Below are 19,001 nucleotides of genomic sequence, written 5' to 3'. Positions count from 1 at the left end.
AAATAAATAAATATATATATAGCCATCTGTCACAACTTGTGCGTCTGATGATGATTTAAGGAAGAACCTCCCACGAAAGAGGGACTTTATTTTAACCCGGGAAAAACCTTATGGGTGGGAAAACAATTCATTTTTTTTTTTTGGTTTTTTTTTTCCAGTTAATTTTGAGTTTATATATATATAAATAAAAATTAATATTAAATAAATAATTATATAAATACTAAAAAACGGTTATGATTTCTTTTGATTTTTCTACAGTTGATTTTTACCAAGACATTACTTTTACAGAAACAATGAAGTAATCAAGCCCCAAAGTTGACCTACGCAAGGGCGTTGGAGACACTAAAACTCAAACATCGGAGTGCATGTATCAATGACACAAGATATTTCCTTAATCGTCACACACACACATTTATACTTATGTATATAATGCACACACATATATGTGTGTGTGTGTGGGTCATTCACAAGTTATGCGCATGAATCTTTTACATTGTCTCTTTGTGGCTTTGTTGCATGGTGCATATACATGACACGTACACAATTAGCCACCTTATTGTATGGTATTCGAAACACGCTAATTTCTCCTTGGAAGTTCCCCGGAAAGTGAAATGATGATTTCCTTTCAAAGAATATAATTTTTAAAAGGATTTGAAAAGTAAGATTAATTATATTAATTCTATTGTTTTTTTAAAAAATAACTATTAACAAAAACTAAAAATAATGACAAGCATCTTTCCCAAAAATTATACCATTTAGTGTGTTTTTTCATCAAAAGTTTTTCCACTAGAATAACCGGAAGCAGGGTCAGTCGAAAATATTACATAGAAAATTTTGGGAAAATATGAAAATATAAATTTAGTATACTTATACATTTAATTACACAAAATACTCTAGTAGTATATTTACCTGTACATATGTTACTTAAAAAACCACACATATGTTGTGTGTGTGTCCACATATACTGCAATAAAAATTTCTTCTTTTTTTCTCTCTCTCTTATATTTTGGGACTTTTTTTTATATATATTCATGGTTTTATATCTTATCCACACTTTTTTATCTATCATCATCTATCTATCTATCATCTTCTCTATATATTTTGCTTGGGGCTTCTGCTCAGGGTGGGGGGTAGCTCTTCATTAAGAAAGTGCTTAAAAAATCTTTCATTTTAAACTGCCATGCTGGTAGCTGATGAAAAAAAGGGGAGCAGTCAGGAAACCCTCCATCCCAAAATCAAGCCTCTACATAAAGATTTTCCACAGGCCCCCCTTTGTCCCATCCATGAAAACTGGGTACTCTGTGGTCCTTGGTTTAACTGCGAAGGATCTTGGAGCAGTAGGAGGCCCTAAAAGAATGGAGCCATAGCCCACCAGCGTGGGCTATGACTTCCCGTTGTGAAGTCAACTGACGGGGTTCAGGATGGGAGTGAGGTTCTCTCTTCCCCCACAGGTGGATGATGTATTGCCTGCTACCCACCTTCATATGGTGTAACATCGCAGACGACTACAGTCTGATCAACGAATGGCCTGATCATCTCAGATCATGTAGGAGTTTGAAAAATTTGGGCTGAATATTTTGTATGAGGTTGACCCTCCCCAATTAGTTTTATGCAAAGGGCACGCAATCCCGTGCCCCGGACAAAATTAAAAACAAAGAACCTCCTACCCTGACTGAAGTTAGAGAAATGTTCTCTAAGCCGAAGGGAAATAAAGCAGGGCATAGCATATCCCTGCTGAATACTTTTGGCGGGAGAAATAAAGAGGAAAAACTTTTCATGCTGTCCTGACTATCATCTGGCAGTCCAGTACTAATTCCCCCTGACCTGCTGAGATGCATGGTCATCCTTCTCTGGAAGGTGAAAGAGAATCAGTAGGACTGCAGCAAGTACACTTGCATCACACTGCTCAGCATACCAAGCAAAGTTCTCGGCCCACAAATTTTTAAAAAGGATCGAAAACCCCTACTGAGGGGACTAGAGAGGGAAAATTTGGGTTTTTTCCCAGGAATTAAATAGACCCTATCTGGACTTCGATTCATAAGGGTCACCCTCGTGGGATCGATTCAGTGTATTGCAAATTTTTGGGGAAACCTGAGAATCCAACAAGGATTTTTGGATTAATAAAAACCTGAATTAGACTTAAGGTGCTGTAAATGTGAGGGGGCCGTTGAGCTTTTCTTTTAATTAAGTGAAGGCAGGCTGTGTTTCGCACAATCATTCCAACATTTGCATAAATTTGAGATGAGGGACCCAAACACTGTGGGCAATATAGGTAATATAAAAAGGTCATTATTTGATTTTGCTAAATTCGCTATTAGTATAGACAAACCCACTCTGGCTTCTTACTGGAGGACCTAGGTTGGGGCCCGGTGGGGAAGGTTTTTATTACCTATATAAATGCGGTTTTGCATTTTCCCATTTTCAATATTATCCCAAACCTCAATACATTTGATTTGCTTTCAAATTTTCTAAATCTTTTCCCGGGTGCCCACAGGGATGTGTGTAATCATCGACCCTTTCTCATGTATGAGAGATAGGTAATGTCTAGGAGCTAGTTAGACCCTAGTTCCCACCCTTTTATGGGTCGTGCGAACATTTAAATTTAGTGTGCCCCCGGGTTTTCCCCAGTCAGGGGGTTTTGTTTTTTATCTAATCAAGAGGATTACATTATTCCATTTTTCATCTTAATCTATAATGCATATTATAATATATAAAAATATATATATATATATAAATTACATATAATAATAAAATTATAAATATATATTATATATTTTAATATAAATATATAATATATAGATACATCAATAAAAATATATATTATATATATTATATATATATAATATATATATATATATATTAAATATATTAAAATACACACACACACAGCATACATGCATACATAAACAAATATGAAACACAAACAAATCATAATATATATATTATTTTATTATAAATATATATATTATATATATATATATAATATATAACATATACATACACACAAATATATAATTATATAAAATAATATTATTTTATATATATATAATATGTATAATATATATTTATTATTATATATATAATATATATATATATAAAATATATTTAGTATGTATATTATGTTTTTAATATCATGTGTGTGTATTTATAAAAAATATACTTCAATAATACATATGTAAAAATATATATACATATACTTATATATATAAATGTGTATGTATATACAACATGACTTTTGATGTATATATATTAGAAACAAATAACCCCACATAAGTATATCTACCTAAATGTAATAGTAATTATATACATATGAAACTAGAAAATTTTTTTTTTCCATTTATGTGAAAAATATATGTATTATACAAAAATACCCAAATTTTATGTTTGTTTTGTGCAAAAAAATTATATTTTATAAAATATTATATATATATATAATATATATTAATATATATATTGTGGTGTGTGTGTGTGTGTTTTTGTGCTGTGTGCAATTACTATCCCTACATACATATATACACATACTATATTTATCGTGTCTTATATACAGTGTTATATATATATATAATTTAAAATTTAAAATATAATATATAAAGAATATACAATAATAAAAAAGGTGTAATATAACATATATATATAATATATATTATATATTATAAAATATTATATATATATATATATGTTATAAAATATATAGGGGCCCAAGTGAAACCCACATATTTTCCTAGTTTGCGGGAAAAAAAGGAAAAACATATATTCCCTAGTGTTGCTGGGAAAAAGGGAAAACTACAATAAAACTGCGGAATGCAAGTTGATGAAGTCAAAAATATTTTTTCTTGCGAGAAAAGAGAAAAAATCCTTTTTGCCAAATTTTCCCCGGTTTATCTGCAATAAGGTATATCTTGTAAAACCGGTGAATTGCCCATTAGAAAATCGCTCTCCAGGGATGAAACCCGGATTTTTTTTTTGAGCTTAAAAGACGAAGAGCATCACGGAAGTCCACAGTTTTCTTTACCCAAAGAAGATCTTTTTCCAGCACGTGCAGCCTCTTTGCCAAATTTTGCTGGGAAAAGGTGCGTCTGCTTTCCCGGGGACAACAGAATCTGATTATCTGCAAAGTCTATGTCTTGCCTGTTATAACTTTTATTTAAATATCTAACATCTGATGTAAACCAAACCCAAGAAGTAATACGTGTTTTTCTAATCTCTTCTCCGTTTTCCGCAAACAAAGACCAGTCCCCTGTTGGCGGCTGCCTGATGGCAAGGGCCTGGACTGGGCGCTCGAGGATCCCGCCTCCGCGTCCATTCGATGCGCATTGCGACGCCAAAGGTTTTTTGTTACTTTGCTAGTTGTGCAGGATACGACTAGCCTGGGTTACCCCAGAAACAATTCAAAAAATTTTTGAGGGTAGTTCTAAGAGCTCCCGTCATCCGACTTCTAAACCCCGTCCAAGATTAGGGGGGAAGAGAGATGTGCAATTCTATAGAGACATTAGACCTGTTGCCCATAATTAAAGCCAGAGGAGTTTTTTACCCACACAGACAATTTAGCCCCTGTCCACCATGGGGCCCCCTTCCGTTTTCCCTTTGTTTTAAACCTTCCCTATGCTAAGGCTCTCTTCTCCAGACGGATTTTACCCAAACCAGGGGTGTTTTCTCCCCCCAATCACACAGTTTTCATCTTTATGGATGGCTCTTCAACCAACTTTGGAAAGGGAGGGTCTACTTTTACCTACAATACATGAATAGCAGGAGAACGCAACGGGGCATCACCTTTCAAGCAGGCTGTTGCCTAAGGCAGTAAGGTGCAACGGGGAAAAAGAGAGTCCCCCGAGATTACCCGGGATTGACAGGAGGTAACATCAGAGCCCCTCACATATATATTAAAGTGACGCTTTAAAAACCCCTCAGACCAAGGACCCGCCCCAAAAAAAATGCGACTTGACTCTCTTCTAAGTAGTTTAGCCAAAGCATACCCTTCTCTTGAGAATAAAACAATTTCACGTTTGTTCAATTTTTTCCCCCACCAAATAAGATCTTTTCCTCATAATTCTTTTTTTTCACTGTTTTCCCTGTACAAAAACATAAACAATTCTATCTACGACTAATTTCAAGCTTCACACGGTGCACAAACTATTGATGGTTAGGGAAAAACCCCGCTATCTGACTACTTTGGGAAACGAAAAAAAAAGGTTACGCTTTTTGCTTTCCCCGGGGGAGTCACCCTGAAGGTATTGATCCTATCTGGGGGAATAGGATTTTTTCCATACAAAAATCAATCATTTATTTGGATGAGGGGCACTGGCGATGAGGACCTGAAGGATATTTGGGGGCTAGTAGTCGAAGAATTGGAGCTGGTCTGCAAAGTGGCATTTATCTTTCGGTAAGGGGGATTAAAGAAGTAATCAAGCCTAGATTTCAGTTTAAAAATAAAATAATTTCTGAATGTTGATTTTCCGATGATTAGGTGTTTTAAAAGTTTTTTCAGTAGAATAAAAATGTAAAAGTATGTTACACTGTTAGTTGGTTTTGGGGATCACAATTCAGGGTTTTTCCTTTAGTTATAAATAGGGTAATTTTAAATGTTTTAGAGAGTTTACCGATCACTATGAATTTTCAAAGATCTTTCCCCTGAGCAACACCTGGATGAGAAATTTAGTGCATCGCTATTTTCGTGATTACATATTGTCAGTTTTTTTACGAGGACGCATCGAGATTTTTTTCCCTTAAAAAGAATCAACGCCCAACTGTTTACAGAATATTTTTTCTTTATGTCTTTTTTAGATGAACATCTTGACCATCGCCTTTTAAAGCAAAAAAAGTAAGTATTATTTTTCATGTATTGTCTGTTTTGTGTTCTCAGGGTTCCACATGAAAAAACTTTTAAAATATTTCTATGAACCAAAAAAGGTTCACATAAAAGCTTCATGTAATTTCCCACAAGGGAGTAGGCGGTGCGGAGGAAAGCGGGAGAAGTCTGTGGGGCGGCGATGTCGCCGCGGGTGGCGGGTGTTCGGCGTGGTGGGCGCTCGCCTTATGTGAGGTGGGCGACCCACAGGCTCTGCCTCACGTGGTACAAGGCGGTGCCACGCCCGAGAGGCAACAAACACATAAAAGCGCGAACTAAAAAAATTTGACCTACAAGCCATTCTGAGTATTATTATATATAAATAAATATATATATATATTGTATATATTATATATATATTTCTCTCTCTTCTCTTCTCTCTCTCTCTCTCTCTCCTAATATAAATTTATATATTTATATTATTAGTAGATAGATAGATTTGAGTATATGATTGACTTTTTAAATATATTTTCATACTAAGATAAAGGGGGAATAACAAATTTTGGGAAATTTTATATAGGGGCCCCAGGTCGGGGGTGGGTTTCCACCCCCCAAGAGCTTTGGAAGAAGCGATTTAACATGCGGGGTCGGGAGGAGGAGCTTTCCTAAAACGGTGTCCATTCTGCCTCCGTCCTCCCAAAATTCCTCCGTCGTCATTTGGACTGCGTGCCCGACCAAAAGCAGGTCTGTTAGCATAAACATGGGATCATCCAACCATACTTAAAAAATATGCATTTCCCTTTTTAAATTAAAAAACTTTTTTTTTTTTTTTTTTTTTACCCTTTACACAGGCGACTTTAAAAAGTTGGAAGTGGAGCCCCACGAAGTCAAAAATTTTAAATCTGGGTCTTTTTATGTAGTTATCGTAGGTAAGTTACATCACGGGTTAAAGGGAAAAATTTGGGCAATCCCTATTTTAAACCCCTTTTACAGAAATGGGTTTACAGGTGCGAACGCTACGGGGAAAAATAAGTAATCCTCGGAAAGAGAACAGGCGACGAAAGCGAGGCACTGGGGGGAAACCCCCCCACTTTGAACGCCCAGGGGGCCTTTCGTCAACGCTCGCCTGGGCACCTACCAACACCCCCCCGCGGCCAGGGGGCCAGTAGGGGACTCTGTGAGTTCCCTTTGCCGCTGCAGGGCCAAAAAGTCATGGGGAAAGGGTTTCCTCAACGAGAGAGATTTGGCGACGAAAATTATAAAGGTAATTCCAGCATTTCTTAAACTTCCACTGTATTAAAGTTAAACTCGAAACAGATCGGGTGGAAAATAATAAGCATTTTAAAATTTTTCATTGGAAAGAGAAACCAGTTAAGAAAAGGGAAAACCCCATGGGGACAGTTGCAATCCATGGGTTTAAAATATTTTTTGCTTTTAGATCTAGGCCCGGGGGACTGTTTGTGCGAGGGCTGAGTGAAACAGGGTCGCACACGGTACACGTGCAGGGTGCCCCGACGGGGTTCTCTCCCTCAGTGCCCACTGTTTTAATGAAGTAAGTCTTAAAAAGATTATTTCTGATATATAAAACATATATGTATGATAATAATTTTAAATATAATTATATATAAAATTATATAATATTAATATATTTTTTATAATATACAAAAATCATCCCCCGTGCAAAATCACCCACCCCAAAAACCCCTTATTTTAAATTATAAAAGTTTTGTTGTGGGGTGCAGTATAGTATAAAATGGTAAATATAGATATACAGATACCTTTCCTCTTTCTTTCTTGGCTATCTATTTTCTTTCTCCCTCTACTTTTTAGTTTTTTAATATATGTATATATTAAAAATAAGTACATTTATTTATTTATTCATTTTGATGTACATATGTATTTATGTGGAAAATCTATACCCCCAATAACACAATTATATATGCAAAACAAACAAATATACATGTGTATGTGTATATGTAACATCACAACGTTTATATTGGTTGGGATTTGGCCCGGGGAAACCTCCATGACAGCCCCCCCTTGTTTTTGGTGGAAGACATCCGGGGAAAAAGGGCCCCTAAATCCAGGTAAGAGGGGTGAATGGTGTCTGGAGAAAATGGATGCCAAAAAAAAAATTGTTGTGGGACAGAACACTAAAAAATATATGTTATATAATCTTTCCCTTTATTAAATTATGCCACACAAAACACCCCAAAAACAAAACACACCACAACACACACACACACACACACATATATTATTATATATTTTAATATATAAAATATATAAAAATTTTAATATATGTATTTTTTGTTTTTCCCTATGTAGGGATGTAGCATATGTGCCCGTGTTTTGGGGGTGTTTTCCTCCCCAATATCCCTTTTATACTCAGGAGTTTTTGATTTATATGTTTTAATATATATTTCCAGAGGGTTTTGGACTATGTAATGCCCATCAAATCCCCATTGAAATGCCCCGTTTAAAAAGACCCGTTCCCGAGCTGACCTCTCTAAATTTTACCCCCGGGGATTTTTATAAAAAATGTCCCTTTTTCCCAAAAACTTTATAAGATTAGTTGTGTGACTAAATTTTGCTCGGGAAAACCCCCAAGGCCCCTTCAGAGAGAAAGCCTTAGAGGGAACCCTTAGATAACTTTTTCCTTTATTTCCCATTGTAATTAGCAGGAGGAAATCAGGTAATGTTTTCTCTCTAAGGAAGATTAATGTTTAAAATTGTACAGTGCTACGCATATGGTTTTTTAACGTGACACGGTACTGTAGTATTTTTTTGCAGATACAATTTCCCTTTTTTTTTCCCTTTTTATATACAATCGCGCAGATGAATTGTAATGAGCTTGGTAGCTAACAATAAATTTAGTTTTTTAATTAAATTACATTTTTAAACAAATAAAATTTTAAAAGGGAAATTTAAATTTATTCCTTTGAAACCGGTGTATGAATTTTTATTTTATTTTCCCCCGATTCAGTTAAAAAATTTATATTTTAAGGGGCCCAAAAAACTTGTTGTTGTGTGATAAAATAATTTATTATTTTTACTTTTCTAAACACATACGACATTAGTATAAAAAAACATAAATAGTGTGTATAGTCATTTTTTCATTTTTTACATTACCCCTAGGGCCCCAAAACATATGTATATACCCCACCACACCCACACACAACATATATATATATATATATTTTATATATATATTTAATTTTATAATATATATATATTTAAAATATATATATTAATAGCGGGGTTAATTTTACAACCCACACACACCATATTAAAATAAAATATTTAGACATCTGTGGTATATAATATATTTAATAAAACCCCAAAAGGAAAATATATATATATGTGTTTTTGTGTGGGTTATATTTTGTTTTGGGTTTTTTTGTTTGTATGGTGTATGTGTTTGTGTGCATTTTGTATATATTTTAAAAATAATGTGTAATTTTAAAAGTAATGCATTTATGTATATTATATTTTATATATATATAAAATATATATATATATATATAATATTATATATATAATATGCATATATATAAAATATATTCAGTGTACATTTCAGGCGGGTTTCTGTTAAATATATATATTAATACTGTTTAGTTAAATACACCCATATTTCGTGGGGGTGTTTTTGTGCGCGCGCGTGTGTGTTTTTTTGTGTGTATGTATAGATAAGGGGTGTGTATGCATGTGTGTGTTTATGGGATGTGTGTGGGTGTGCAAAAGGTGGGAAAAAAGGGTTTTTTGAAGATTGTTCGGGGCGACCCCAAACCTTTTCGTTTTCTTAGTGTTTCTGAACTTATTTTATTACAAAAAGCGAGTTGTCAAAATATAATTATAAATTTGCGGGAAAAATATCCCGACCCCTTTTTTTTCCCTCATTATTACATTTTTTTTGGTCAGGGCGCACAATTTTTTTGCGCGGAATAAAAAAATTTTGTCGACATAAACGGCTTACTCAAAGGGAAGGTTGCGGAACAGTTTTCTTGGAAGCCAGGTTTTGCTTTCAAGAAAACCCCCGGGAAAAGGGGGTCCTTGCCCTCCGTCGGCCAAGAGGCTTTTGGGTTTTGCTGGCCAAAAATTTTTCATTTTTTCTGTTAAAAAATGGATGAAAAAGTTTCAAATTTAAAAAATATTCGTTTTCCCTCGCGTGCCCGTGTAAAACAGACACAAACACACACAAGCACATGCACACACATACGAACATACACATGCACACACACATTTCACACACACACCCCACACACATAATATATTTTAATATTGATGTGCTCTGGCATAAAAAATAAAAAGAAAAATAAAAAATAAATAATATTATATACCACCTGTCACAACTTGTGCGTCTGATGATGATTTAAGGGAAACAACCTACCCCGAAAAAGGGGGCTTTTATTGTTAAAACCCTGAAACCTTAGGGGGTGTGGCAACAATTTTTATTTGTTATTTTGGGTTTTTTTCCCAAATATAATCCTTTAGTTTTAAATTTTATATATATATATTTTATTTTATAATTTTATATCCCATTTTAAAATTTTATACCATTAAATGAAACGGTTATGACGTTCTATGATTTTTTACGTGATTTTTTTTTACAAGAAAATTACTTTTACAAAAAACAATTTAAGGCAATCTAAGACCCCAAATTAGAACCTACGCAATGGCTGGGTGGAGACACTAAAAATCATAACATCGGGGGTGCATGTATCAAGGGCCAAAAAGATATTCCTTAATCGCACCACACACAAATTTTTCCTTAGTATATAATGCACACCCCAATTTTGTGTGTGTGTGGGGGGTCATTAAAAAGTTTTTGGGCATGAAAACTTTTACATTGTCTCTTTTTGGCTTTTTTTGCATGGTGCTATAAATGACAGAACAAATTTGCCACCTTAAATTTTTGGTATTTGAAACACGCTAAATTTTTCCCTTTGGGGTTCCGGAAAGTGAAAAGATGATTTCCTTTCAAAAAAATATAAATTTTTTAGAAAAGGGGGTTTTAAAAGAATAAGATTCAACTTATATTAATTCTATTTGATGTTATTGTAAAATAACTATTAACACAAAACTAAGAATTAATGACAAGCATCGTTCACATTATTATCCATTTAGTGTGATTTTTCATCAAAAGTTTTTCACTAGAATATAACCGGAAGCAGGGTCGAGTCGAAAATCATTAATAGTTTTCAATTTGGAAAATGAAAATATAAATTATAATTTTAACTTAAAAAATTTATATTACACACACTACCCCTAGTAGTATACTTTCCAAAGACATATGTATTTCTTAAAACACACAACCCTAGGTTGTGTGTGTGGGCCAAAAAATACTGCAATAAAACATCTCTCTCCCTTTTTTTTTCTTCTCTCTCTATATATATTGGGAGCTTTATATATATATATTGCATAGGTTTTTTTATATCTATATCCACATCTAAAATCTACTATCTATCTATCTTTTTATTATCTACTCTCTCTAAATAAAATTGGGGTTGGGGTTTGCCCGGGTGATGTGGTAGGCCCCTTCATTTGAGGGAAAATGCTTACAAATCTTTTTCCCCCTTTCCAAAATGCCCTGCTGGCTAGCCTGATGCAAAAAAGGGAGGGAGTCAGGATAAGCCTCCCTGCCCCAAATACAGCCTCTACATCAAAACTTCCACAGGGCCTCCCTTTTGCCATCCATGAAAAATTTGGGGATCTTGGTCCTTGGGTTTTTCTGCGAAGGAAACTTGGAGCAGTAGGAGGCCCTAAAAGAACGGAGCCATAGCCCCCCAAAAGGGGGGCTAGGGTTCCCCCTTTTGAAGTCAACCGAGGGGTTTGGATGGGAGTGAGGGTTTTCTTCCCCAAAAGGGGGATGAGTATTTCCGCCACCCACCTTCATATGGGAACATCGCCCGACGACTACAGTTGATAAAAGGAAAAGGGGCCCGTAATTTTCAGATAAAGTAGGGGGTTTGAAAAAAAAATTTTGGGGTGAATATTTGTATGAGGGTTTAACCCCCCAGCAATTTTGTTTGGAAAAGCAAGTGGGGATCGCCCAAACCCGTGCCGGACACCCTTTTAAAACAAAGAAAACCCCCCCCCCGACTGAAGGTTTGAGAAAAGTTTTTCTAAGCCGAAGGGAAATAAAGCAGTGGGCATATGCGATATCCCTGCTGAACTACTTATGGCTGGTGATGAAGTAATGAGGCAAGGCTTACATGCCCGTCCTGACTATAAACTGGGAGGGCCAGTAATAATTCCCCTGACCTGCTGAGATGCTGGGGCATCCTTTTCCCGGGAAAGGGGAAGAGAATCAGTGGACTGCAGCAAAATCACTTTCATTTCCCCTGCTCAGCTTACCAAGCAAAGTTCTCGCCCACATCTTTCTAAAACGGATCTGAAACCATCTACTGAGGCACTAGAGAGGAATCTGGATTTTCTCCTAGGAAATTCACAATAGACCGTATCCTGGCACTTCGATTCATAATGGATCACCCTCGTGGCATCTGATTCAGTGTATTGCAAATTCTTCTGGGAGATCCTGAGACATCCAACAAGGATTATTGGATTAATAACAAGCCTGAATACTAGTACTTAAGGTGCTGTAAAATGTGATGGGGCCTGTTGAGCTTCTTTTCTATTAATTAAGTGAAGGCAGGCTGTGTTCTCGCACAATCACTTCTCAACATTTGCATGAATTGAGATGATGGGTATCCAAAGTCACTGTGGAGCAATACTAGGTAATATGAAGGTCATTGATCTTGATATTGCTGACAATTTCGCTATCTAGTACTAGACGAACACTCTGGCTTCTTACCTGGAGTGACCTAGGTTGGAGGCCCGGTCAGGGAAGGTTGTTATATACCTATATCAATGCGGCTCTGCATTATTCCATCTTTCATATATCTATACACACCTCAATACATTTGACTTGGCTTTCGAATTTCTAAATCAGTTTCCATCGAGTGCCCACAGGGAGTGTGTGTAAATCATCGCTATCCTTACTCATGTATGAGTAGATAGGTAATGTCTATGGAGCTAGTTAGAGCCTAGTTGCACACTCCTTTTAGTGGGTCGTGCGATACAGTTAATTTAGTGCTGCCCATCCGGTTTCCCAGTCAGTGAGGTTTGTTATTTATCTATATCAATGAGGTATTACATTATTCCATCTTTCATACTTATATCTATAATGCATATATATAATATATATATATATATATATATATATATATATATATATATATATATATATATACATATATATACACATACGTATATACAATATATATATATATAATATATATATATATATATATATATATATATATGTATATTATATATATATACATATATATATATATATATATATATATATATATATATATATGTATATATATATATATATATATATATATATATATATATATATATATATATTTATGTATGTATATGTATGTATGTACATATTCATGTGTGTGTAGTTTATAGTAATATATACATTCATATAATACATATGTAAGAATATATATACATATACTTATATATATGTAAATGTGTATGTATATACTTACACATGTACTATATGTATGTATATATAATTAGAACTATATACACACACATATATATGTATATACATACATACATGTATATAGTAATATATATACATATGAAACATATGAAATTATATATTTCCATATATATGTGTATACATATGTATATGTATGTATACACAAATACCCATATATATAGTGTTTGTTTGTGCAAATATATACATACATACATATATACACATACATATATATTATCGTGTCTATATATACATGGTATATATATATATATATATATATATATATATACATATATATGTGTATATATATACATATATATATATATATATATATATATATATATATATATATATATGTATATCTATATATATATACGGGCTCACAAGTGTAACCACATATATTACCTAGTGTTGCTGGGAAAAATGGAAACATACAAATAAACTGCAGTGAATGCAAGTTGATGAAGTCGAAAATATTAGTTCATTGCGAGCAAAGAGCAAAAATCCATTGCCAACTTTCCGGGTTATCTGCACATAATGGCTATCATCTTGTGAAACCGTGTGAATTGCCTCATTAGAAAATCGCTCTCCAGGGATGTAACCGGATTCTTTTTGAGCTTTAAAAGACGAAGAGCATCACAGGAAGTCCACAGTGTTTCTTTCATCCCGAAGAAGATCGTGTTTCCAGCACGTGCAGCTCTCTTTGCCTTAATTTGCTCGGAAAGGTGCATCTGCGTTGCCTGGTGGACAACAGAATCTGATTATCTGCAATAGTCTATGTCTTGCCTGTTATAATCTTATATTGAAATATCTAACATCTGATGTAACCAACCACAAGAAGTAATACGTGTTTACTAATCTCTTCATCCGTTTTGCCAGCGTAAACAATGATCCGAGTCCTCCTGTTGGCGGTCTGCCTGATGGCAATGGCGTCCTGTGACTGGGCAGCTCGAGGATCCAGCCTCCGCGTCCCATTCGATGCGCATCTGCGACTGCCAAAGGTTTGTTGTTACATTTGCTAGTTGTGCATGTGATACGACTAGCCTGGGTTACCCTAGAAACAATTCAAAATAAATTTATGAGGATAGTTCTAAGAGCTCCACGATCATCTCGACTTCTTAACCACCCAGTCCAAGATTCAGGTGGCACAGAGAGATGTGCAATTCTACAGAGACACTAGACCTGTTGCCCATAATTAAAGCAAGAGGAGTTGATACTCCACACAGACAATTCAGCCCATGTCCACCATGGGACCCACTTCCAGTTTCCTTTGTCTTGAATACACTTCCATATGCTAAGGCTCTCTGCTCACAGACGGATTTCACCAGAGCCAGGAATAAGTTTCTCTCCCCAGCAAGTCACACAGTTGCCATCTTTATGGATGGCTCTGTCAACCAACAGTCTGGAAAGGCAGGATCTACTTTTACCTACAATGACTATGTATATAGCAGGAGAATCAGCAACGGTGCATCAACCTTACAAGCAGAGCTGTTGCCATAAAGGCAGCTATAGGTGCAACGGGGAAATAGATGAGAGTCCCACGAGATTACCTGCATTGACAGGAGGTAACATCAGAGCCCCTCATTCACTATATATTAAAGTGACGCTTTTAACAACCCATCAGACCAAGTGACCTGCCCAACACATGCGACGTTGACCTCTCTTGCTAAGCTAGTTTAGCAGCCAAATGCATACCCCTTCTCTTAGAGAATGAACACAATTTCACGTTTGTCTCAATTTTTCTCCCACCAAGATAAGATCTTTTCCTCATATATTTTTTTATTCACTGTTTACCCTGTACAATACATCATAGCAATTCTATCTACGACTAATTTCAAGCTTCACACGGTGCACAACTATTGATTGGCTTAGGTGAAACCAAAGGGTATCTGACTACTTGGATAGCGAAAAAAATGGTTACGCTTATGCTTTCCGGGAAGAGTCACTCTGAAGGTATTGATACCTATCTGGCGGAATAGGATTTGTTACCATACTAAATATCAATCATTCATCTTGGATGAGGGACACTGGCGATGAGGACCTGAAGGATATTTGGTAGGCTGAGTATGTCGAAAGACATCTGGCAGCTGTGTCTGCAAAGTGGCATTGATCTCTTCGGTAAGGGCTATTAAAGAAGTATATCAAGCACTAGATTTCAGTTAAAGATAAACTAATTTCTCGAATGTTGATTGTCCGATGATTATGTGTGTTAAGAGATTTCCTTTCAGTAGAATAAAAATGTAATTGTATGTTACACTGTTTAGTTGGTTTGGGCATCACATTTCATGTTTATCCTTCAGTTATAAATAGGGTACATTTTGAAATGTTTGCGAGAGTTTTACCCATCACTATGAATGTTCAATGATCTTGCCTCTGAGCAAAACCTGGATGAGAATATGAGTGCATCGCTATTTCCCTGATTGCATATTGTCAGTTTTTGTACGAGGAAAGCATTCGAGATTTTTCCGTGTAAATAAAATCAACGCCCAGACATTGTTGACAGAATATTTTTTTCTTTATTTCTTTTTTAGATGAAAATTCTTTGACCAGTCGCCTTTGAAAGCAGAAATAAGTAAGTAGTATTATTCATGTATATGTCTGTCTGTAGTTCTTATGGATTCCACATGAAAGGACATTTGCAACTATTGCTATGAAGCCAAACAAGGTTCACATACAAAGTCTCTCATGATAATTACTACAGAGAGGAGTGAGGCGGTGCGCGAGGAAGAGCGGGACGAAGTGCTGTGGACGAGCGAGTGCTCGCCGCGGGTGGCGGGTGTTCGGCGTGGTCAGGACGCTCGCCTTCAGTGTGAGGTGGTCGCCCCCACAGGCTCTGTCCTCACGTGGTACAAGGACGGCGTGCCACTGCACCGAGAGGTCAACAAACACATAAATGTCTCAGCACTAAAAATTAGACTTACAATGTCATTCTGTAGTATATCTAATATATATATATATATATATATATATATATATATATATATATAGAGATAGATAGATAGATAGATAGATAGATAGATAGATATGAGTATATGATTGACTTTTAAATATATTTCATACTAAGATAAAGGAGAATAACGAGTTTGGTAATATTTTATATAGGGTGCCAGGTCGAGGTAGGTTCCACGCCCCAAGAGCTTCTGGAAGAAGCGACTAACATGCTGGGTCTGGAGGAGGAGCTGTCCTCGACGGCGTCTACTTCTGCCTCTGTGCTGGCAAATCTCCTCCGTCGTCTATTTGGACTGCGTGTCCGACCAACAGCAGGTCTGTTAGCATCAAACATAGGATCATCCTAACCATACTTGAAAATATGCAGTTGCCTTTACATTAAACTTTTTTTTCTTTTTTTTTTATCCTTACACAGGCGACATACAAGTTGGAAGTGAGAGCACCACGGAGTCAGAAGTCTTACTCTCGTCTTTTTACTGTAGTTATCGTAGGTAAGTTCACATCACTGTTAATGAACAATTAGCAATACCTATGTAATATCCCTACTACAGAATATAGATACAGGTGCGAAAAGCTACGGTGGAAATAATAAGTATATCCTCTGGTACGAGAACAGGCGACGAAAGCGAGGCACTGGAGGAAGGCCCCACGTGCCGCCTAGGCGGCCTCGTCAACGCTCTGCCTCGCATCTACCAACACTCCCCCGCGGCCATGGGCCATGGTAGGGGACTCTGTGACGTTGCCTTGCCGCTCGCAGGGCCACAACGTCACTGGGAATGGTTCCTCAACGATGAGAGGATTTCTGGCGACGACACTTATCAGGTAATTCCAGCATTCTTTACAACATTCCACTGTATTAAAGTTTTAAAATCGAACAGATCAGGGTGGGAAAATATATAAGACAGTAAATTTTTATTGGAAGTGAGTAACCAGTGTTAAGCAGATAACCCATATGACAGTTGCATATCATAGTTTAAATATGTTTGCATTTAGATCTCAGGCACCGGCGACCTGATTGTGCGACGGCTGAGTGCACAGGGTCGCACACGGTACACGTGCAGGGTGACCAGCACGCGGTTCTCTGCCCTCAGTGACACTGTATTAACTGAAGTAAGTCTTATAATGATTATTTCTGATATATATACATATATGTATGACATATATATATATATATATATATATATATATATATATATATATATATATATACACACACAATCATACGCACGTGCATACTTACACAGACACATATATTCATATATACGTGTGTGTGTGTATGTATATGTATACAAATGTGTAAATATAGATATACAGTATACCTTTCCTCTTTCTTTCTCTGTCTATCTGTTTTCTTTCTCCCTCTATCTATTAGTTTCTATATATATGTATATATATATAAGTACACTTATCTATTTATTCATTTTTATATATACATATGTATTTATGTGGATATCTATATACAAATACACACACACATATATATGCACAAACACACATATATATGTGTGTGTGTATGTGTATACATACACATACATTTATATGTGTGTGTGATGTGTCAGGGAAACCACCATGACAGATTTTTCCCTTGTATTTGTGGCAGACATCTCTGAAAATGGCCCTCAGTCCAGTGTAAGAGGGGTGAATGGTGTCATGGAGAAAATGGATGCCAAAAAAGACTTGTGGGACAGAACACTAGAATAACATATATATATATATTTTTACTTATTCATTTATGCACACACACACACACACACACACACACACACACACACACACACACACACACACACACATATATATATATATATATATATATATATATATATATATATATATATGTGTGTGTTTGTGTTTACATATGTATGTATGTATGCATATGTGTACGTGTATGTGTGTGTTTTGCATGCATATATTTATACTCATGAGTGTTTGTACTTATATGTATGAATATATATTTCCAGATGGTGACTATGTAATGACCATCGAATCGCACTTGAAGATGACGCTGAAGACCCGCTTCGAAGCTGACCTCTCTGAATTACTCCCGTGTATTATGACTGATGATGTACCTTCATCATTACTTTATCAGATTAGTTGTGTGATTGAATTTGCTCTGGAAATCCAAGGCTCTTAGAGAGAAAGCATTAGAGGAACACTTAGATTAACTTTTCCTTTATTTCCCACTGTAATTAGCAGGAGGAAATCAGGTAATGTCTTTCTCTCTCAGGAAGATTAATGTTTATATATTGATAGCAGCTGCTACGCATATGAGATTTACATCGTGACACGTGTGCTGTAGTATTATTTTGCAGATACAAGTTTTTTTCCCTATTCATATCACAATCGCGCAGATGAATCGTAATGCGCATGGTAGCTAACAATAATATTTAGTTTGTTATTTAGTTACATTATACCATCAAATAAAATTGTAAAGTTAAATTGACTCATTCCTTTCAAAAACGGTGTATGAATATTATTTTATTTCTCCAGATTCAGTAAAATTCATTTAATTGCCATACAACTTGTTTGTTTGTGTTATATAATAATTATTTATATATATATATATATACTATTTAGACACACACATATAGTAACATAAACATAAATATGTGTGATATAGTCATTTATTCATTCATACATATACATATTTACACATACATAGACACATACAACATATGTATATACATACAACATATATATATA

The 19,001-nt window shown here is 35.4% G+C and overlaps 1 protein-coding gene and 1 long non-coding RNA gene across 3 annotated transcripts in view; both read left to right on the top strand.

Annotated features, from left to right (window-relative positions):
- Positions 1–13,948: 13,948 nt before the first annotated feature.
- Positions 13,949–19,001, top strand: part of LOC119577844 — a 98,262-nt gene continuing 93,209 nt past the window's right edge. For both annotated transcript variants that reach the window (XM_037925447.1, XM_037925445.1), the window contains exons 1-2: positions 13,949–14,074; positions 14,229–14,350. In XM_037925447.1, the coding sequence (XP_037781375.1) occupies positions 14,237–14,350 (114 nt within the window). In that variant the 5' untranslated portion in view covers positions 13,949–14,074; positions 14,229–14,236. The remainder of the gene's footprint in view (positions 14,075–14,228; positions 14,351–19,001) is intronic.
- LOC119577848 lies at positions 17,068–18,589 on the top strand. Its single transcript, XR_005229161.1, has 3 exons — positions 17,068–17,120; positions 17,292–17,408; positions 18,260–18,589. It is a non-coding gene; the product is annotated as an uncharacterized LOC119577848 (long non-coding RNA).

The sequence above is a fragment of the Penaeus monodon genome, chromosome 10, assembly GCF_015228065.2.
Source record: "Penaeus monodon isolate SGIC_2016 chromosome 10, NSTDA_Pmon_1, whole genome shotgun sequence".
Classification (NCBI taxonomy): domain Eukaryota; kingdom Metazoa; phylum Arthropoda; class Malacostraca; order Decapoda; family Penaeidae; genus Penaeus; species Penaeus monodon.
This window is presented reverse-complemented; position numbering and strand designations above follow the sequence as displayed.